This window comes from Tenebrio molitor, chromosome 5, assembly GCF_963966145.1.
Source record: "Tenebrio molitor chromosome 5, icTenMoli1.1, whole genome shotgun sequence".
NCBI classification, from domain to species: domain Eukaryota; kingdom Metazoa; phylum Arthropoda; class Insecta; order Coleoptera; family Tenebrionidae; genus Tenebrio; species Tenebrio molitor.
This window is the reverse complement of record NC_091050.1, coordinates 4220977-4244420: the sequence shown is the minus strand read 5'-3', so window position 1 is coordinate 4244420 and position 23444 is coordinate 4220977. Positions and strand designations below refer to the sequence as shown.

General features: G+C 33.2%; 2 protein-coding genes across 3 annotated transcripts; both read right to left on the bottom strand.

Moving 5' to 3' along the window:
- Nucleotides 1-10919: 10919 nt before the first annotated feature.
- Nucleotides 10920-16180, bottom strand: Tg (Transglutaminase). 2 transcript variants are annotated; one of them, XM_069046523.1, is made up of 5 exons: nucleotides 16039-16180; nucleotides 14214-14462; nucleotides 13282-13941; nucleotides 12879-13225; nucleotides 10920-12676 (listed from the first exon to the last, which is right to left on the bottom strand). In XM_069046523.1, the coding sequence occupies exons 1-5, from the start codon at nucleotides 16148-16150 to the stop codon at nucleotides 11774-11776; spliced, it is 2271 nt and encodes a 756-aa protein (XP_068902624.1). In that variant the 5' UTR covers nucleotides 16151-16180; the 3' UTR covers nucleotides 10920-11773. The 2 variants fall into 2 exon arrangements, with proteins under 2 accessions (XP_068902624.1, XP_068902625.1); XM_069046524.1 differs by having other exon boundaries at nucleotides 14214-14459.
- Nucleotides 16039-22460, bottom strand: LOC138130141 (hemocyte protein-glutamine gamma-glutamyltransferase-like). Its single transcript, XM_069046528.1, has 8 exons — nucleotides 22132-22460; nucleotides 20152-20446; nucleotides 19651-19877; nucleotides 19301-19570; nucleotides 18974-19236; nucleotides 18583-18921; nucleotides 17932-18528; nucleotides 16039-17732 (listed from the first exon to the last, which is right to left on the bottom strand). Exons 2-8 carry the CDS (start codon nucleotides 20351-20353, stop codon nucleotides 17504-17506), a joined length of 2127 nt encoding a protein of 708 aa, XP_068902629.1. The 5' UTR covers nucleotides 20354-20446; nucleotides 22132-22460; the 3' UTR covers nucleotides 16039-17503.
- Between the last annotated feature and the right edge of the window lie 984 nt (nucleotides 22461-23444).

Sequence of the window (23444 nt, the reverse complement as noted above, 5' to 3'; positions counted from 1 at the left end):
ACATTACAAATTTGAAATTCTAGCTAGGTAAGCGCACAGGAGAATGTAATTTGACGTTATTACCACAACTCCAGTCGCCGCCAACCAACCCCACTTCAAAGTTTTAATTGACACCATTTTTAGTGACTGATTAATGATTATACAAGAGGACATCTTTTTTAGTACGCCTGTGCAAAAAATTTTGAAATACCTACCTATTTAACTTGACGAAACCAGTGTTTCATTCTCTATTAAATGGAATTATTCTGCATACATATACAAAAATAAAAATAACTACACCAATCATACTTATAGTTTATGCTCGATTGGACTTCTAAACATTGATAATTAAAATCAATCAATAATCTTCCAGTCCTGGCGCCTGTTTATGATACACAATTAGTGGCACCAAGTCTCACAGAACCATAATTATTAATTTTGTGATTTCCGAAATTGAAGACATTTATAACGAATTGAGCTGTATGATTAACATTATATCATGCCTTCAATCAAATGACCACCTGGGCTGAGTAAGCGTTGAAAAAAGTAAACCACTTGGAATAGTGTAAAGTTTGAATTTCCCGCCATTTGACATGAATGACATTTATGTATGTTTAATCGGCACATAATTGAACATGTGTTTTTAGCAAAGGGTGTCCTTAGAGATTTGCTTCGAGAATAGGAATCGTTAGTTAATCTATTTTTAATGTAAAACATTGCAAAAAAAAAACAACAATCAACATGCTCTAATTACAACTGTCAATGTATACTTTAAAAAAGCAAAACAACTAACAGTTTCCAACGGCTTCCCAGCCCAGGATTTCACATCTGAACACCCGATACATTGTAATATAAAGTTGTGGTTTTGATTAAAAGGCGTTATTTTATCATATCCGAAAACTAATTTATAACCAATAATCCAATATCTCCTACGCGAAACAAAATATCGAAAATTGGCTTCATTCGCGAGGTCATAATTGTCTGGATTAACAACTTAAAGTACAGTTAAGTACTTGAAAAGATGCACTTATTGAAGTTTTACGACTGTTTAAAAAAATACTTTCTTGTACATCTAAGTGGTAAAATGGGTTTTACCATTGAAGATAAAGCATTAATTATTCATTAATAATTAATTAATTTTTAATAGAATTTTCGAAAGATAGGCAACCAATGAAACGATTGTGCATAGCAAATATACATATGTGTTGATCACTCTAAGACAAACTTTTCGATAAAACAAAAGATGGGGTAGCACTCTGGATTTGTTTTCTTTTTGATCACTCGATACATATATGGGATAATTTCTAATTTACATTTTAAGCAAGATTTATTCAAGTTTAAAATTGTCTCAACACTTTAAAACATTTTAAACTTGATGTGTTAAAAGAAGATTTTTTAAACAGATCGATGAAACTGCCGATGAAAATTAAAAACTTACTTATAAAATTCGTAAATTTGAACTTATTATTATATACTTTATATTGAAATCGTTATATACCACATAAATTAGAAGAAACAATAATAATGCAAGCGTTCGCAAACTCCACTAATATGTAAGCACCCTCCACCAATTTATCGTCATTAGCATTAAATAAATCGCTTATTTACACAGGCAAACACAACAAAGTGACATTAACTCCACTTGCACAATAGGGATGACGCGGTAGTAGAATATGAATCAAGAGGGTGGCAGACTTCGCAACGTACCCAGACCCAGGGTAAAACAGACACAGATTAGCGGTATCGTATGATACGGATGTTACTTATTAAATGTTGATCTCCGGGGTTAATCGTAGTAATTTGAAGGGTGGACACCCCATTGCGTCATTTTGCTTGAACGTTTTGTTGACGTTCGTTACTGGCTCGGTACTGAAGTAATACCTAAGATACAAGAACGCGATGTTTTTTACCAAGAACAAAAAAAACAGCCTAATTTGGAAAGAATATTTTTTAAAATACTCGTCTTGAGTGTCTCGCATAAACATTTAATTAAAAATATTTACACCGAAAGGCAAGATAGTGCGAGGGATTGCCACCAGGCGAGGTCCTTTCATCCCCTGCGGCTAATCTGTACGGCTCATACATATTTATTTATGTAAGCCACCCCTCGTTGATGTTATACATAAAGTCTACACGAGTTAGGCGATTAGGGTTGTTTCGAAATATGTAACACACTCTCAATGCCTGATACGTTGACGTAATTTACTTCATCCACTTTTTCAATTTTAAGTGTTTTTTGAATTGTTTCTTTCGGAATGGCAGGAAATAAATGGAATTATTAACATTTTTATGGTGCAATAAAAGTGCGAAATTTCGTTGTGCTCTAGAGAAGAAGGTCTGACAACCGCTACTATTGTGTTTCGTTGAAATAACCAAAATTACACGGCTTGGTTTCCATTGTGTCAAATGTGGGGCGAATTCTGTTGGATCATAACACGGAAACTGTCAATTTTGCCGGCGCTCCTGTTGAAAAATCCTTTGTTTGTGTAAACAACCCCCAAAGGGTAACATCTGTGCGGTATTGCCTTCAACAACGTATGTGGTGTGCGTAAAATACGCATATTAATGTACCCTAATTTGCATGTAACACGCAATACGCTTGGTTTGTGTGTTGACACAGCCGCTACAAGCCCAATACTACCCTGTAGTCTGTCAATCATAATTTGAATTACATTTAGCCCGGCCATTGTGAGACTGAAACTGGATATTATCGCAAATATCAAATTTGGCGTTCGGTGAGAAAAATTTCGCTGCAGAGCACAGATCTATACACAAATCGCACAATTAAGGGAATTATGTCGCTTCATATTAAAATCGTTTCAGTGGATTCTGTTTCACCCCTTCTCAGACCCCACGAATCCGTACGAAAATGCGCTTATAGCAGATTGCCGTCTCATTAAAATACGTTAATCGCATTTATATTTGCTGTTTAAATGTGAGCCGACGCCATAACTCACTGGAAAGTCAAACACGAGTTCATGGTAGCCCGAAGGGGTTAACTAACTCGAGATTTATAACGTTGACATCTGAACTGAGGTGCTAATGCAACAGAAACTGGTCTCCGCTTTTCGTTCCTTTACTAGTCGAATTAATCCCTTTTTAAAAAGTTAGGGTTGTTGGAAAACATATATAGGATTAAAAAACAATTTCCATAAATGCGGGGAACAAATCAAAGGGGTTCGGATGCTGTAAAAGTTCAGCCAGTAGACCGATAACTTGGATTAGATTCGGACAGAACGAACCCTTCTCAAAACAGACAAAACATCACTCAGATATCGCGCTGATTCCCATCTTTATGCAAATGCGTTATAATCTATGAGCAATGCTTCATTCCCGAATCGTGTAATTTATTTTTTACGTCCACTAACGAAACCTGAAGGAAGAACGATGAATTACCGACCTGGTGTAGGTTTAGGCGCGACTGTCTAAAAATCTACAATCCTCACCATAGCTCGATATCCTGTTACCAAAGGCAACACCATTAACAGTAGCGATAATTAAATAGCTGCCATATACGTGCTCGTTAAAGTCAAGTAAAGAGTTGTCCTGATAAGGATAAAAGCAGGAAACACAAAGGAGCCAAGGGACGCGTGTATTCTGATAAGACGACTGGCGGCAGATTAAGTCTCAACTACAACATCTCGGGTATATTGAGGAGGTCATCTGGAACGCACTAACAGGCGGCAACGCTAATTAATGGCCACCATATCAGGATATCATGCTTGACTCGTGCTTAAATGAAGCTGGCCATATGTTTCAGGGGTTGCCGTGTTCGACACTGGTTTTTCTCCTCAATCATCGACTGATTTTATCTAGCAACCTTTTACGATTAAACTGTCAAATTAAAGATTTTTACCAGTCATCTTCATTTTATGGCTAATAAAAATATCTATAAATTGACCAGCTCAGTGAACGGAGAGCTTAGGATAAATCTCGTCGTATCTGGATACCTTTATTTTCTGATTTCATGACGTTATTACACTTTTTCCGATTTATATATGAGAACGCCTCCCCGCACGTAAACGCACGATCTTAACATTTGTGACTTATTTTATAATTTATTTACTCGAATTATTTATTAAAGGTTGATTAGATCGGCAATAAATAAAAATATCTTCTAAAAACGAGTACACAAATCATTTAATAGAAACTCCTAATGACTGTGAACAGTTGAAGCACAAGTTCTAAACTGTCATTAAAACATACGGCAAAGGAAAGCTTCCTAAATTTTAAACAAAATGATATCTACAAGTATCAAAAATTGTTCAGTTAATATTCAATATTTGATTTATAAACTGGTAGGATTTTTACCCTTTGATGGTCGCTGTAGATAATATCTTAATGTATCCTTATACAGACTGATTCACATAACTTTCCGACCCTGACCAAATTTAAATGCAGCCAGTAATACGTTTTTCATTCATAACTTAATCCAAAAATATGAATAATTTTAAACTTTTGTATGGTTTGGACATCCCTCACAAAAGTCTCAATTATAAACATTCAAAAATGGCAGTAATCGACATTTTTTTTTTAATTTAAGAAATTGACTCATCATATATCAATATAATATCGATCCTTTCGTCATTGGAGCACATTTTAATTAACAAAAAATATTTTAGAATTATACAAAAAAAATTGTCAAGTGATTCAGGAGTGTTCATAGTCATAGTCATAGTAAATAAAAGTATCAAGTTATAACTGAATAACGTATTACTGGTTGCGTTTAAAATTCGTAAGGGTCGGAAAGGAATGTGAATCAGTCTGTGTAAATGATACAGAATTTGTAACTTGAATCTTTTCAATAACAGTGAAACTTCTTCTGTTCTATTTTAATTTTATATTTGGAAACTTAGACAAGGAACGCAGGATGTTAAATTTTTCATTCTGAACAGATCTATCTGTCTACATAACTGGTGTATCAAACCAATTTTTTTCCGGTAGCTAAAAGGTTAATTGCGGGCAAAGATATTTTGCCGCCTAGACATTCTAGATTACATTTCACAGCAGGAACATGAATTAAACTAAATTATTTTTTAACATAGCGTACTATTTAGAAAATGATAAAATATGAGTCGTACCCATTCAAATTAAAAAAGAATACATTCATCATGTGTAGGCAAATAGATTTAGTATAGACGTTGTCACCCATCTATTATACTTGACACAAGCTATTAGCTCGGCCTCAGGTACAGTTAAAAATTTATCGACGGCCAAATTTCTTGAACACCGTAATGCAATGAAAAACGTTGTAAGTCATCCCACGAAACAAGTGCCATTGTTTCGTACGTTGGGCATGTAATTTTGATTTATTGTCTTGACGTCATTTGTGAGGAACAATCAAAGTTCGCATTACATTGGCTACTAATAACGCCTACAAGTCTCAAAATGATAGACTCGCACTTAACAAAAGTATTAACCAAGACTGCAATGTCGATTGAACCACACACGAAGTGAAAGACAAAACATAACTCGAAGAAACCAATTCGTCAGTTCACTAACGACAGATTAGTTGTTGCAAAACATATCAGGATCGGATCTTAAAGTGTTACGCGAACAAACGAGACAACTTTTGTTGGCAGTTATTGTAAACTGCAAAAACGGACGAATGTGAGAGTGTTGAGAAATATCGGCAAAGATCATAAAGAGCGGCCGAGGATCATATGGACCTGCGGCGGTCGGTTCTTTGTTTCACACCTCCGACCCGTTCCAGCAGTTAATTAGTTTCAGCATCTAATTATCAGGCCGAGTTTAGTTTTCGTGTATCCCATAAATAATCGGTCCAGGTCGAGCTCCAACTATTAGCCCATTGTCGGCCATCCATCCAGCGGCCCCTTTTAACGTTTAGTGTCGAAATCATTACTTAGGTGTAAACTTGGAAGGCTATTACCTCCGTCTAATAATTCATTATGGTCACACCGCTCTGATTCGGCGATACGGCCAACTCGCGGCCACTCATGGGCTAAATCTTTTAATGAACAATCATCTCGGAGCATATTTATTGCAGTTATTATCTCAAATCTCCACCCCGGATTAATCTGGGTTTATTGCATTAACAGATATAGAAAGCACAGCGTTTCACATTCACTTTAATAAGCATCTCCTATTCTGTAAATACGAGTACCACTGATACCTACGAATATGTTGAATTATTACAGAATAAATGTTATTTAATTCGAGTGCTAATTTTGCGAAACCATTTTTATTCACACTTACTCGTACATGAAAAAAGCGTCAATAAAAAATGAGATTTAAATTAATCATGCTCTACTTTTCAGCATTTGTGTTATTAGAACCTCATTTTATCCTTTCACTTTTTCACATATCATATACCTACATAATTTCACAGATATACCGGGTCCAATTGGAGTCTATAATTTTAACACCTAATAGCGGAATTAAAAGTCTGCCAATTAAGCTGAAGTGGTCTAATCCGAAAATCTTTGAAAAAGATGCCTTTGAAATTTTGCCTGAAACCGAATCGCATGGTTCTTAAAGCGAGACCAGAGAAATAAGTGATAAGTTTATACAAGATTTTTTTTTTAATAAAATTAATATGTACCTCATTTTTTACGATTCATAATAATCAATAGGCATAGTCCGGGGTTGAGATTGGTACGATTGCCATATTTTGAAAAAACCGAAAGTGACCAAACGCCGTCGCGAAGATACAAAAATTGTTTTGTTTTTTTTGAGGAGATAACGTAAGCTGACTTATTGACTGCAGCAATTTACGGGGATTTTTAAAACTTCTCTCAAATTCACGATCATCAATAAATCTACGCTTCTCAAAATATCACTAAGGATTTATAATATATCAGTATTAAAATTATAAAATCCAGTTTGCTTACACCCTATATTGGCTGAAATTGAAATTTATCTTTTGGAAATAGGTATACCTAAGTTCTGTAACCTGTACCTAGTTGGTGAACTTTAATTGAGTGAAGTTAGAATTTTGTTGAAAGCATGTAAGACTGACATACGAGCAATGAGGTTGTTGATGTTTACCTACATAGAAATCTAAATCTCGGAACCAATGTTTTAATTGTCCTTTAATATGGATCAGTAAAGATATGGGCAGCTATCTCTTTAATAGTCTGTGTTCAATTACTTTGAGATAACTGTATGTAAAGTTTCAGTAAAATGACAATTATTGCCCATTGTTCGTTGTAATTGAACTTAATCAGGTACTTCTAATTGTACGAGTATAATAAAAATATACATTCAGATAAGAAGTACATATTGTAAATATTACTACTGGACCTGGGACTGGGTACCTTCATGATACTGTAAAAAATTCATAAAAATATCTAACATCATCTTTTCCAAACACTTCACTTTCGATCAACAAAATTTTAGATCTCTCATTTTCAACTCTTTTAAATCAGTTTTAAGAACGATTAGAAAAAAAGTGAGGAAACAAATACGTTTTTACAAATATCTTCCTTTTTTTCCACTTTTCACGATGAAGTATGCGAAAAACCAAAGATATACAGAGTAAAGAAAATCAAATGCGCGATATGAAAAAACATATTAAGAAAACTTGAATGCAATTTGTATATAAGATTTTGATATCGGTTCTTCGATTTGGGCAGTTGCGAGTATACACGAAATTCCCCATTGACAAAAAAGTTTGCTTCGATTTAGCTTCGAATAACTCAAAAACTGACAGCGATGGGCCCTTCCGGTTTTCAGCAGTCGATAGAACGATTCAAAGACGACAATCAGTGAATTTTTTTTAGCCCGTTAGGCTAAAAACCTGAATCTTATGACTGCAACCTTAAATCTAGTTTTTTTCTGTAACGTATAACGTTATTCATTTCTAGTTTCATTAGATTTCACGCGTGTTTTTAATATTTCTTATTAATTTTAATTCATTTCGCCTATTTACTAATTAATTAATTAATTAATGTTGATGAATGATGATAAATCAGGGTTTGACCAAAATGTCTAGATTTTTAAAATCGATGCTTTGTATTAGTAGTCTGTAAAGATAAAAAATAAAAAGCTTTGCTGCTTGATCGAACGTAATATTAATTTTTTCCGTTGGTTATCTATAAGTTATCACGCATACGTGATAAATGAGCATTTTTTGTGATTAGAAGTAAAGAATATGTAGAACAATATTTTTTACAGTTTAAGAAGAAAACAAATGGCTTTAACTAATCGACTTAACAACGGCTATCTCAATACCATAAAATGCGGTTTATATGGACAAAAACAGTTCCACAAGTGATGGGCATGACGGCTGACGGTTAGCTAGCCTGTGGCAACGTTGCCTTTTATTTTTCGAAACAAATTAGCGGCATAACAGACCGGTGCAATAAAACAAAATTATTGCCGCACCATACATCACCAAAGACGTTTAAGACGACTCACGTCAACAAAAAACCTATTGCATTTTCATTCTTAGGAACCGTCAATGACTTAAGCGGCAGTAAACGCCATTCACCGCTCTTACGCAGACGCAACGCTTCATTACGACGTGTTTTGTTTATTTCTTGTTCTTTCTGTTTTGAAATTATTATCTTGGTGATTATTTCGAAATGGGACGAATTAGCCAGGTAAGGCAAAGCGTTCTAATAAGATATGCCGTGGTGTGATCTCAAGCGCAAAGCGTTCTCGAGTAGAGATGAGAGGCAGTAACAGCAACTAATTCATCATATCGCGGCCACCGAGCCCTGTAATTATCTTGGGCGCCGCTCACACCTTCGTTCCTCTACCACGGTCGCCCTCTTTGCTTAATATCACCAACACACGATTAACAACGGCTACTTCGACGTCTGCATTCCGCTACACTTTTTACCGCACATTTTTATACGCAGCGCGTCTACCATTTTAAACTCATTTACAATTAGACGCTACCGGTTAACATTTTTTCGCTTCCCAAGATCAATGTTCTTTCAAATGTCTTTTCAAAGTAAATTATTATCTTTTTTAATATAGTCGACTTGAGCTATCAACAAATCGGATTTTGTAATTACAGGATGTTCTCTCAAGAAAACTGAGTCGTAATGGAACATTTAAATGTCCGTGATCTTATATTTTGTCAGGCGATATAGGGACGTACATATTTACAAACCAAAGAAAAAAGACAAAATTATCAAATATAATTTTTGTTCATAATCTTGTGTCTCACTTTTCTTCACATCAATTTTTTTGTATTCAATAGAAATACTTTTTACTTTCGATTTTAAAATAAATATTAACATTTTGACTCTAAAAATATGTATCATAAACATAAAGTTACTGATTAATGATATTTTCATAATTCGAAATTTCATAAAAGCAAATACGTAGGTATATGAAATAAATACTTACTTATACATTAAACTTGCAATTTTATGATACATCTTGTGATCGAGATTTGTAATAGTCAGTCTCAGAAATGAAACCGCATGTCTTCTTCGATTGAAATGCTTCACTACGACATTTCAAGACACTGCAGCATTCGTCAGATTCCTTGTAGGCATTTCGTTATGAACCATTATGAATGCACACACGTTTAGGTACATGAAACGTCAACAAAGAACTTCCTAACCTTACTGTCTCGCATTCGGGTTTTCTGACTGTCGTTTATACAGTTTATACATCAAAATATTAAAACCCTAGGATCTTCAGACCAATTGTGAAAAGTACGTGCAAAAAGATGCTAAAAATGTTGTTATAATTTTTTAATTTTTTCATTCACAGTAAGTATTCTTACACGCTCTTGCGGGCTCTGTGTATTCGATTTATTAGCGCTTCGAGAAGCGTCTCGTTGGGGATGGAATTAACTTAAATTTAAAATGTTTAACCACATTTTCGGTATATTCACTTATTGAAGATACATACTTTGGTTTACATATTATAATGCATATCGCACGACATACACATAAGGTAGTAAGAACATTATTTCCAACTGTACGAGCATATGTATGCAGAATAAAAAAGCAATGCACAAGGTATTTATTTCTTCAAGAAATAACTTAGTTTTAATTATTGATTTCATTAATTGTTTAATGACGTAAAAAATACAATTCAGTTTAAACTGAAACTTTCAATTAAAACAAAAGCATATTTTGAAATTTAGTAAGAAAGTAGATTGTAACAGATGGCGTGTGCAGTTCTATAACTATTTGCATCAGATATCAAAATAAATGTAATACAACAATGTATACAAGTGGTCTTCACCACTTAAAGGCTGCAAAAATTGTAATTTATTCACCCAAAAAATGTAAAACGATGTACAGTTGGTTGCAAAAAAAAACGGAAAGTGAAAATTTTCCTAATGTAAATTTGGTTTTGTCCATTTGCCAATTAATTGTTTACTTGACAATACATATCAAATAATTTTTTAAAATGTCATTCAATTTTGACTATAATTCTAACCTATCTCTCGTAAGAAGGTTTCACACTATGAAAAAATTGTAAAAATGTCTCAATTTTATTCTGACAGTTTCCGTTTTTTTTGCAACCAACTGTACCTACTAAACTAAAATTTTAAATTGTGAGATTGTAAATAAACATCTCACTATAACTTCTGCATATATTTGTAAAACGTTAATTTATTAATTGCAGCAAATTGAACCTAAGCATTACCTAACGAATCACTGTTGCCCTCTAGCGCTGAATAGTCGAACACTTAGGAAGACGCAACACTAAAAAAATTGTGTTCTACTATACTTTTCGTCATGTAGAGGTTATAAAACTGTACATTATGCATTGGAATAATTTTTGCTAATATCTACATTAAAATTTAAATTTCATATCAATAAAATTTTAATTTCCCTACTTCTCTTACCTTAATAATTGACCATGGGTCTTGTTCAGGTCAGGCATTTTTTGGAAATTACATTGCTTCCCGCCCCAGTCTTACACGAATTGTGATTCTAGATTCTAGAATGCTATTAAAGTGTAATCGTAGATACGTTTTCTGCTGCTATACCGATAAACAACTCTTCACTATAAAACGGAACTATTTTATTCAATTTCATAAAAACATTTAGTTTTACACAGAAGCATACATATAAAGATAAATAATAATACATGCTTAAAGAAAGTCAGACAAAATAAAGAGTGCAAATAATAAAATTAAGGAATTTATTCTTTTCTTTACATTTGCACTGTTAAATTACACAAATATGCTGAATAATCGTCAGAGATACATAGAAACAGAAAATAAACATAAAATCCAAAGGTACAGAAAAATTTATGACAAAATTACACTTCTTTGATTTGTAAAATTATACTGAACATGATAATTCCTTGTAAATCTTAAAATATTTTATTAATACTGACAAAAACAATACAAAAATAAATTAGACTCATATTTTTTTTATTGTTTCATTATTTTTTTAGCTCACGATACAGACTAAGCTTACGTGGTTGCTTAGTTTTTAATTTTAACCAGTTCCATAGCAAATTTTAGCAATTTCAGTTGTATGTTATATTTTATACACTTTTGCCGTAAGTATGCAAAATACATATTAAATATTTTATTGATTTCTGTTAAACCAGTTCACTTAATTAAAACTGTGTAATTGGTTAGTCAATAACTATTGTGGAACAATTTTATTATATATTTAAATATAATTTGGATGTAATCTGTATGTGTTACGTTATTAATATATGTATGTATTACATAAATACAATTTTTTACGTTCATTTCTAAATCAGTTTGTACTACCTGTGGCGCACGTACCTACATTATCGAAAACCATTATATTTATCTTCTCCAGGGAAACTTCTAAAAGAGCAACATACATTGTTAACAATCAAGCCAGCCGTAGGTATTTTAATTCAGTCTAATTTTCTAGAGTCTACTTCCATTTTCTTCTTTACTTGGTTCCACCATAATAACGAGAAATCCGTCAACATCATCAATTTCTTTGGAAACAAATTTGGCAGCAATTGTATGACGTCCAGTTCTAGGTGGAGTAAACTTGAATTGTCCTTTAGCGGTCTCTCCCGGAGGGACATTGTTCTTAACTTTGATTTTGATATTCTTCTCGATTCCAGGTCCTTCAATAGTGAATTCTCCTTTCTTGTAAGGCACCGGTAAAGGATTTTCCACAAAAATATCTGCCGTCACTTCTTTATTTTCAACAGGCTTATCTTGCAAAACGATTTTGATGTCAGGTTTACGAACCCTGAAATCATCTTGCGCGTAGTATTCAAATTTAGTATCTTCGACAGTAGCCAAACAAGATATTATGAAAGCACATTGGTCGACAACCCGTTTTGCGTATTCTTCGTAAGTTACTTTCATCTTGACTTCGTAAGTGGAATCTGCTTTGACGGTTATGTTGTAGTCTTCTTTCTTCACATTTTCGCCCACTTTACCACGATAAGTTACCACTTCTACCCGCAAGATGATGCTTATCTTGTAATCCACAACTTTATTCCGATTTTTCATTACCAAGCTTACGTCGAATGGTTGTCCTATTTTAATGTCATCTCTTAATTCAAAATTAAAGTGGACATCATTGAAATCTTCATTTAGATAATAACGCGAAAACAAATTCTCCGACTGACGTAACGCTCGCAGCATTGTGGTCCTCTCTTCGTGAGATTTTTCTGGATACTTGTATGAACTTGTGATATCTTCCCGATCAAATCTTCCGGGAGCTTTTGTACTTATTTGTTTCCCAACTCCATAGACGTCTTTACGCAAAAGTTTCAAGGGTTTCGTTGGGCCAGCATATCGCCAAAATACCTAATAAAAATGCTACTTATAATCGATGACATATAGTAAATTCAATTGCTGTAAAAACACCCACTACAAATTAACCGTGATGACATAACGGTGATGAAAAATGACATTCTTGTACCCACTTGCTACGTTTAAGCAAATTAGAATAGTGACTTCATTCCATTACAGGAAATGAACAAACACCGACACATAACTTCAAAATTACCTTGTCAGCGTTAACTTCGGCATATAGAAAAGCACCATCATAAGGTCTTAGAACCTCTCCTTGCTTGATTGCAAAAATCGAAGTTGGACCAACTCGATACATTTCTTCACTGAGTTCTTGCGGAGTAGCGTCCACTGCTTGCCAACCACCATAATCTCTCCCCAGATCAGGTCTCTGCATCCACACTTCATCCCATACATGGAAATTCCAAATGGAATCAGAGTTTAACTCTTCCATCACGGAACCTTTCTCATCCATAAAATAATCAACAGTTAATGAACTCTGGGTGTCGTGTGCTGATGAATAATTTGTAACTGCTCGAGCAGGGATACCAACGGCCCGACAAACTAAAATATCAATTCGTTTTGTTTGGTCCTATCTTACTTTGAAACAAATACGGTACTTGTGGCCAAAACTCCAGAAAAAATCCAACACTGTCCATATTTAACTGGTTTCTTTTTCTTGTAGTACTTTTGCAAGATTTCCTTGCTGCCCAACCATTTAGTTGGTGGAGTCCCCCCGCTATGATCTTCAGACCAATTACCCATCACTGCTCCTAAATCATCGGCAGAATTCACGGCGGCTGCTAAAGCTCTCGTAGTTCTAACAGGATCAGCTCTGTACGCATTTTTCACTCTTCCCACAACTCTGATCAAATAAAGAGAACATTCCAAAATATCTTTTTCAAATTGATCGTATTTCCATATAACTGGCCGCATTCGATTGGCTGTTCCTCTCCAAATGATTCCCACATCATTAAGAACGGTCTCATCTCGCCACTCTTCCGCTTTCATGTAAACCTGATCGTGTTTACACCACGGATTAAAAAGAATGTAAATTCCTGTGTCCCAACTGTAACTGTAAGCCCCATCGTTTATTATTTTAGTATCGACTTCCATGTGCCATTTGGCTACTACTGCATCTGAAGCAGTTGTGACTTGAACTGTAATGGTGTTCTCGACCGCATTTTCTAGTACTACATTCCACGATAAGTGTCGATCGGCTCTTTTCAATAAAGGAACAGCGACTAGAGTCCCATGGCCATAATTCGGTTTTTCATCATCTAAAATACATGCAAAATACAATAAACCCATAAAATACGGTAGAGGTCTTGGATTTTCTCGTGGGCTATGAGTCATATCTGTGCAAACGACGAATATCGCTACAAACCGACTCTCTCTCGTCTATTTGTACGTATTTGAATTTGAAAGTAGTCGACGTTTCCAGTTTTCATTTACACATTTTTCACTAGTTTATCGCTTCGCTTTCGCGCAGATATTTCCAAGGTCACAGCCCATGAGAAAATCCAACACCTATAACTACGACTCTTATTACCATCTACTGTGAATATAAAAGACACCCCATCTTTTTCTTCATTGTATGGTCTGTTCAAAGTGATGTCCAGTCTAAAACTTTGCCCTCGCCTTACAACCAGTTGAGGTTCGAACTGGCGGTTCATCATTTCGAATTTTGACGTATGATGAGAGATGCCGTTGATTATATTGCACGGATCGATTTTTCGTATAATTAAAACATCTGATTCGTCTTTGGCGTCAATAAAAGGCAAGCCATCTTCCGTTTCTTCTAAAATAAGTAGATTAGGAAATAAAAAATAAATTTCAATGCGAAAATAATTAAGGTCACATAATGAAACTAACAACGTTTAATTTTACTTTTTATATTTACTAATAGGTGTGGTGATACGGCACTTATTAGTGCTATTATTTTATATTTAATTTGGGACTAGGTCAAGTATTTAACCTTGATACCGAGACGCCAACGAAAGGAAAATGTGTTTGACTCATATTTTAAAGATGCTACAGACGTTCATTCACTGTTTGCATTTTTACATACAAATTATAAATGCTAATCACAAATGCTTATATCAAACCAACTGCACTTCTGTACATATCAAATTAGTGCATTTATTACAGTAATAAAAAAACGTTTCCGTGTAAATATATCTTACATCATCATGAGTCCATGCTTTAAAAATATCACAAAACGGACTAACAAGAAGCGACATTTGCTTACAAGAATTGCATGGTGTTTGTTTTGAGTCTACATTTAAACACAATCCAGTCATCTTTTTTTAAATCCTAAATGCAATCGAGTCATTGATAAAAGCATTGTGGTGATGAATTTATGAAAAACACTATTTAGATTAGTTAATTCCAGCTAACTCGTTCAATGATATAATTCATCCTACAATATGATTGTATGCATGTAATGACGTAATATTTGAATGACCATTTTGTGGTTTACGTGGTCGAGATTGATTCATTTATTACAAACCATCGGGATCTTTCATTCAAAATCCAAGTATCTGCGTAATCTCTTACCCTCTTCTTTGTACTCCTACTCATTCTTTGTAAGATAAAACTTCTAGTAAAAAATAGTGAATATCTTTAACAATTATCAGTAGATTACTTTTGATTTAGGTTGCGTCTCTCTTGGTAGTCAATACGAGGATCAAGAAGTTTACCTTGAAATGTTCTCTCGTGAATGCGTCTATTCGAATTCCTTTTATTTCGTTGTTTACATAATAATGTATTTATCTACATTTCATAGTGTCCTTTGCGTGTCAGGAATGCTAGTTTTATTACTCATTATGTGATATGTAGATGGTGTTTAAAAATCCGAAGTAATTTTGATATCAAGAACTAGACGAGAATTAAAATAAAAGGAAACATTTCCAAAGAAGCTATTCTGATGAATAGTTTCTAAATTGTTTTTTGTATTGTTGTGGTACGTTCTATTTTTACTTTTTCATTAATAATTTTTCGTTTTCGCAACACGTTTACATATTTAATTTCACATATTTTTATCCTCTAATTTTCTTAAACAAGTGTGCAAGTAAAGTGAAAGCTCCTTGAACTATTTTCAGTTACATTTGGAATAAATTAATGAATGTAAACAGAGATATTCTTAAAAGCCTTCATGTGGCTGAAATTATGCCGTAAATCTCTTTAGTAATGCTATTTTCAGCTTGGTGATTGTGTTTGCCTTCAATATTTTAACGCGAAATTCCTACATTTCATCAACTATGTGATAAATACGCAACGCCCTATGTAAACAAATTAATTTTAATTAGTTGGAAAAATTGTGACCGGAATAAGGATTTCTTTTTTTTTTATAAATGCATAGAAGGGCCTCTTACCTGCTTCTTTGGGCTTTGGCAGTGGTTGCAAAGGGGTGTCATGGTTTGGTGTAAATTTCGCTCGGAAACATGGAACGCAATTGCACCAACTGGGACACTTTAATTTTCCCATTGTACTTAATTTTATTTTACATTAATATATATTACACTTATTATTAGACTTATTTTTTTTTGGACAAACCTTACCATGTGCTCGGTTTGAATGCAACACACATCAGTTGTTGACTCTTGACTCGAAATGTTGAACAGAAGCGAACACGTTTTCACGAAGTGGGGATAGGTCAACATGAATCATTTTATTTACTGATAGAATAACACTAATTTAACTAAAACATGACACGTTTTTTAAAAGCAAAATTCGTGATTAGTGCTAATTCTTTCGAGTGAAAATAGATGTCAAAGAGCAAGTTCACGTAACGATAATTATAATTGGGATGATTGATTAAACGGTTCCACAGATAATTTTAAAATTTTGTAATCATTTATTTATATCTCATATACATATACATACTTCTTAAATCTATATCTATACATAATTGATTAAATTTTTAATTAAAACATACATAATGAGAAGAATATAACGATATAATAACAATCATGCATTTAATGGTGTTTCATTTATTTGTAACTTAATTTTTTTTAAATACAAAAATGTAGTGGTTCATTATGTGAAATGTGTTTATGTATGTATATTACGTATAGTATAGGCATGAAACGGACAACAACATAAGTTAAAGTAGAAAGAAAGAAAACAGCAATGTTGACGAATTAAAAAAAATGGAATTATGAACATTAAGGCAACACAAAAACCTAGTAAATTTCAAAAAAGTGTCTGTATAAAATACTGGATGATTCTGAAATAAGTTTAGAAAAAAACCGGTAATTGATGATGATAGAAAAAGTTATAGACAAAAATTTCTTTACATTATCATTAAATTTCAGCGGTCTTTGTTCATTATTTGATGTGAGGAAAAAATATTTTCTCACTAGTGAGCAAAATGAAGGTTTTGCGAGTTTGTCGATAGAGGGCGCCAAATATGTTGTACTGAAAGTTTTCTTAATCTGTTTTTAAAATACTTTCTCAATATTAATAACTAAAGCTTGTCCTTATTTAAATTTTTAACCTGTTATTTAGATTTCAATTGAAACGTGAAATTGCTTAGGGTAAACTTCTGGAAAAATTCTCTATTTTATGATCACGAAAAAAATCAGATTCAACACGCATGAGCAAATGTGCATTTAATCACTTGTATTGAAAATAGCAATCAAAGGCGTCGAAAATCCTTTTGATTTCACCCCCAAAAGTGATTTACGCAGAATTATTTTGTGTCACGGATACTCCACATTTTTTTCCAAACTTATTTCAGAATCACCCTGTATATGACCATAAATTAATTGAATTTTTGTATTAATTGAGTGAAATTCGTAACAGCTTACAAGCTAGCTGATAAATGTGTAGTAACGTTTACTGCACAGTAACTTTAACAGTACCAGAAATGCCTTGTATTTGTTTGGAAGTAAAATTCGCAACAATTAAGCGTTCACCAACACGCTTAGCCTTAAAAGTTTCTGTTAGATAAACAACTTCATTGGGTTGAACGTCACCATGTCTAACAGTTTTTGGTTTTTGTAGACCTGGTCCTTCTACAGTGTAACTGCATTCAACTAGTGGAACTGACAGCGGATTTTGAAAACTTAAAAAAGAATTTAATTAATGTAATAGTTGTTTGTGTAAGAAGCGAGTAAAGTAATATTTTTTTATGAGAAGGAAAATTTGCCGCACGAGCGAAGCGAGTGCGCAATCCGCAGAGTAAAAAAATGATACTTTACTAACGAGTTGCATACAAAAAAATTTTGGCGACCGTAAGTTTAAAAATATACCAATGAAATTACCTAAAGTTAACGGTGCAATCTTCTCCCACTTTGCAAGGACCACTAAGTTGTATAACCATTTCGGGTTTAGTTAACGTGAAATCGTCCTCTTCACTCCATGTTTGTTTAGTTTCCTTTACATTGGCGATGGCGTAAATTTTAATCAGGCTGTGATCAACTAACTTATCTAAATACTCGTTTGATGTTATTGTAATTCGGACATTTTCTTTCTGGCCAGGATTTACAGAAAATGTGTCTTGCGATTTTTTAAGACAATTTGCAGTAACTCCAGTGTAAAAAACTGAGCTTGCCGATAAGACAGCGCTTATAGTGCGTTGTTCGTTAGATCTATTCTCAATTTTGACAACAACTTCAAAACTTTCACCAAACGGGATTGAGTCGATGTCAATTAAATCGAAAAAAACGTCTTCTTCACCTTTATTAGGAAAGTCGTAAAGGTGCTGAGCTTTTGGTATGCCTTTTATTGCATTGTACACAGCTAATCTTTCAGCTTCAGTTCCTTCAGGATTCTTATACAACGAAGTGACGTCCCACTTATCTGAATCACGCTTTTCGTCAGTTATATCAATACGCTTGGTCAAAATCTTGCGACCCACACTACATCATAATATAAAATAAAATTGAAAAACTATAATTAATCAAATTACTTACTGATACTGATTAATGGATAGTCGTGAAAAACCCCAGTCGGAATTTTCGTCTTCTTGAAAATGGACAATGTCAGCGTTCACTTCAGAAAAGACAAAAGGAGTGTCATACAAATAACCAACAACTCCTTTGCGTACAGCTTCCACAGATGCAGGTCCACACCTGAATATCTTATCGCTTTGTTCTTGTGGAGTCGCATCGATTATCTGCCAACCACCGTAACCTGATGGCAAATCTGGTCTCGTCATCCAGACATCATTCCAAACGTGAAAATTCCAGCACGAGTCGTTGCAGTCACCTTCCGGTCCATTTTCAATTTTGTTACCAAATAAATCAAAATACCTGTAAACACGTTTTCGTAATCTAGGGAGGAAATGTTTCCGGTAAGAATTACTTGTCAACAGTTAAAGAACAATTTGTGTCATGAGCAGACACATAGTTGGTCACCGAACGGCAAGGAATTCCCAACGCTCGACATACTGTGACTGTAACAGCTGAGAATACCCAACACTGGCCGTACTTCACCGAAATTCCTCCAGTACGAAGATACTGATCCATGATGGCTGTGGAACCAGTCCAGGCGTGGGGGGAAGTACCGTCGCTGTAATCTCCGTCCCATTTTCCTTCTAAGAGACCATCGTCGTCGACAGAATTAATCTATTGTTAAAAATGTAAAACTTGCAACCAGTTTTAAAGCAAACATTTTATGGCATGTACGTACCACGGCAGAAATAGCTCTTGATACTAAAACTGGAGATCCTCTATCCGCGGGAGCTAATCCAGATTTTTCCATCAGAAAAACCGCTGCTGGTAAGACTATGTCATCAAATTGTCCAAAAATCCAGTGTTTTCCAACAGGTTTCTTAAATGTACCACACCAAATTTTTCCATTTTCGTTTAAAATGTATTCCTTCTTTTCATCTTCATTTGGCATGTAAACGCCATCGTCTTCACACCATGGATTGAAAAGTATGTAAATGTCATCTTCAGCCTAAAATTTTGAATTATTTTCTTTGCTATTTAACTAAGCACATACTTATTTTCAATTGAATTGTTGATTTGTTGACTTACTTTGTAATCATAACGCTTGTCACGTCTGCCAGAAATATTGGTCTGAATTGAACATTTCCAAATGCCAACTTGAACATTTGGGGGTATATGAACTTGTAACATTATGACACTCCCATCTATCCTTGTAACACAAGCTGACCATATATTCACATTTCTTGGTAACACTTTTTGTCTTGTTAATACTGGTAAAATTGCTCTTGTTCCTTTGAGCACATTGGGTTTTGGCCCTAAAATTTTCTTGTTCGTGACAATTACACAGTTATTTTACTTATTACATTAATTTATTCCGCAACTCTTTACTTTTTAAGAGACCGAAATCCGCCAAACACAAAATAGTTACTAATAATGATTATTCTCAACACATCGCGACCTTCATTGGGTTATTTATCGAAAATCGTGGCACGTTAAAATTCGCTTGATTTATTTCTCACGAAATGATAAACAACATCGTAAATACTTTTTTGCAGAATACTAATGTTTTTGAAGAATTATTTTACTTACCAAATCCAAAACTGACACGCACTATGTCATTAATTTCATCAAAGTCGCGATTAAACCGTATTGCAAAGGAAAAATTGCATCCTCTTCGGAAGATAGGTGTTGCAAAATCAGCATTGTTAACCAGATCATATTCTTCAGTGCGATTTTCTCTTGCGTTATCCTTGGGATAAAATTCAGTTGACAGCACTTCGATGGGTTCCATTTTGCAAACTGTTGAAATTGGGACTGGTTCACAAGAGTTGCTTTTGATGTTGGCAGTCGATATATTTGCTTGGCAGGCCGCTTGGCAGGTATTCTGTTTGATTGTGTCATTTGTTATTAGAGCGAAAAACTTCCACGGTTTAAACATGTAACTAACGAATTTATTTCAAAAATAATATTTATTACTTTTTGTTTCAGCAAATTAATACTGGACATTATGCGTATTTAATTAACTCGAATCCAGTGCAAAAAGTTAATAATTACCTACTTATTAGCTCAATTAGCTCAATTAGCTCATTATACACAAGCAATAAATTAGTGTCTCCTATAAAGATCCTGATAATATATACAAAGAAAAGCCTTATAGTAACTCCAGAGTGTAACTTAAATGCGTGTGTTAATTTTAACCCGTAGCAGAGCTTGTTAAATGCAACGTTTTTTTCTATTTGAATTTGGAATAAATTAGCCATCAAAATGTATATCCGCCTATGGGTAAGGGCGAAAATTTTCTGTTGTGACAGAAAAGAAACCTTGTCAAAAAAGTTACATTGTTATAGAAAACATTAAATACTTAATTATAGTTAATCACAGAACACAACTCTTTTGGTAAAAATTGGGGAGCAGAAATCTAGGAAAACTTTTGCGAATTTTGCAAAATGTTTAATAAATTGACGAGTTCTTCCACTGGTTAAAATTAACACATGTACTTCAAATACAGCCTGTATATACATACACATTTTTTTTCAGTTAAATTGGAAAATTTGTTCATTAATTACATATTATGAATATGTATGTAAAATATGCATAATCTGCAAGATACATGATAAGATTGAGTTTTTTTTAACAATTGTATAAACAAGATATTAAATAGGTATGCTATGTGTTTTTTTTTTTTGTTGTTTATGTATACAAATAACAATAAATCACTTTAATCTTCATTTCAACAAATGTGTATGCATTAACATTTTTTGGACTGAAGTAAATATTCTTTTATACAACAATTGTTTTTATTTAAATTATATGCAATGACGCCATATAAGTAGCCTTCTTTTGCTCACATTCATCTACGTGATTTAAATATGTGGTTAAAATTGTGTAACATACGATTCTGTGCATACGTCCTAAATATTTTACTAATTTAAATACCACATTTCATATTAATTTCTAATTTATTTAGTCTTAGTTTGTTCTACACTCACCTACTTTCAAAACACAGAATATAATACTAATCATTCCAATTTTCCTAGTACCTAAGTATCAGTAAAGATTAATAAAGGTCCAAATTATTTATTAGCCTCTACGGTTTCGACAATTTTGTTTGTTGTTTGTTGTTTTGGACACGTCTAAATCTAACAGTGTTATCGGTATCACTCTTATTACTTCACTGAATACCCAAAAATACAAAAGTTCAATACAGATTTTAAAATCCTCATGAATTACATACGGGTATAAAATAGCCTTAAATATACAATGATCTGAGCATATGAGTCAGAGAAAAGGGGAAAAAATCAGCATGTATATAAGTATTAAAATCTACTGATGAAATAATCAAAGCCTAGGCAGTTCATCGTGAATAATTTAATCAGAAATGTGGAACTAATATAGTGCAACAGAATAAAAAATTAAAGTATTTTGTAAATAACTTGCTATGAAATTAATGATGAAATTATGATATTTTCGAAAAAAAAGCTTTACAAAAATTTTATATTATTAAATTACTGTTCTACTATCCCTCCACCACCCGGCGATTAATATAAAAACATTTAATTGTAAATTTACCTATGAACACTGCAATATGTCCTGTGCTCTTTATCCAAAACACTACTAACTCCTCTTACAACACTGGCTGTTTTATATACGAATATATGTACACGTGTTGTTGGTGAATAATCAAAATCCCGCCGGCGATACAATGAAAATTCAACAAGTAGTTAGACAGGGAAATATAAACAAATAATATTTTATTTCAAGAAATTTGCATAGCAGCATTCTAAGCAGTGGTAAAAATATATTCCATATATTACTTACTAATTAAATACATTTTTTATTATAGTATTTTTACAACCAAAAATTTAATTTGTTAGATTGTTAGAACTCTAGTGTTCGTTGTGCACTTGATAATAAAAATTCTCTTAATGTGTGTGAAAGGTTATCCAAGTTCGTACTGTTTTCCTGGTATTGATAAATTTTTGAAATAAAATAATTAAAGCAAATGAACTGACACACAATTTGATTTAGTTATCTAAATAATTTATATTTTTGGCACTAAAAAATAAAATGTATGTACTAATCTCCAAATAACTATTCAGTGCCCTAATTAGGTTAAAGTTAAGCAATATTTTCCTGAATTTACCATATCCTTCGATAAATGGAAAAACCAAATAATACATGATTTAAGTATGTCAGTAGCAATTTATGGAGCGAGAAAGTTAATCATCTTTACCAATGCCGATGTCTCATACGTCCGGAGAGTTATTTTATATCAACATGTACTTAGGTAATTGTGAGGAAACGTAAAATTCTGAGAAATAATGATCACAAAGACTGCAAGAAATGAAAAATTTCACAATAAACCACAGAAAAATGTGGGTTTGTGACAATGATCAATTGATAAAACTTATAACGTGCAGTAGGGTATTAAAAGTCGTCAAAAATTTCATCACCATAAAATTAATAATAATAGTCAACAATAATGCAATATAAAAGTTAAATGTTTTCATTAAAACCTTACATTTAATAAGTTTAAAACCATTACATATTTATTTTTTAATTAATTATAAATACATAATTTATTGTTTTAGTGTTCCAAAAAAAAGTTCAGACTTTCATTGAGGTAGGATAAAAATATTTCCAAAACTTTATAAACCGGCTCTACATTTAAAAAGAGGGCGACCGGTACAAGGTAGTCTATGTTGGGTTTGGCGGTCGTTTTCTCATAAGTATAAATAACCTTTTCATTATTAAACTTAAAGTGCAATATAACGTTAGAATTCTTATACAACAAATTAACGGATCGATGTTTTCGACCAAGTACATATAATTATTTTATACAAAATATTTTTTTCAATATTTACTTCGATTTATAGAGACAT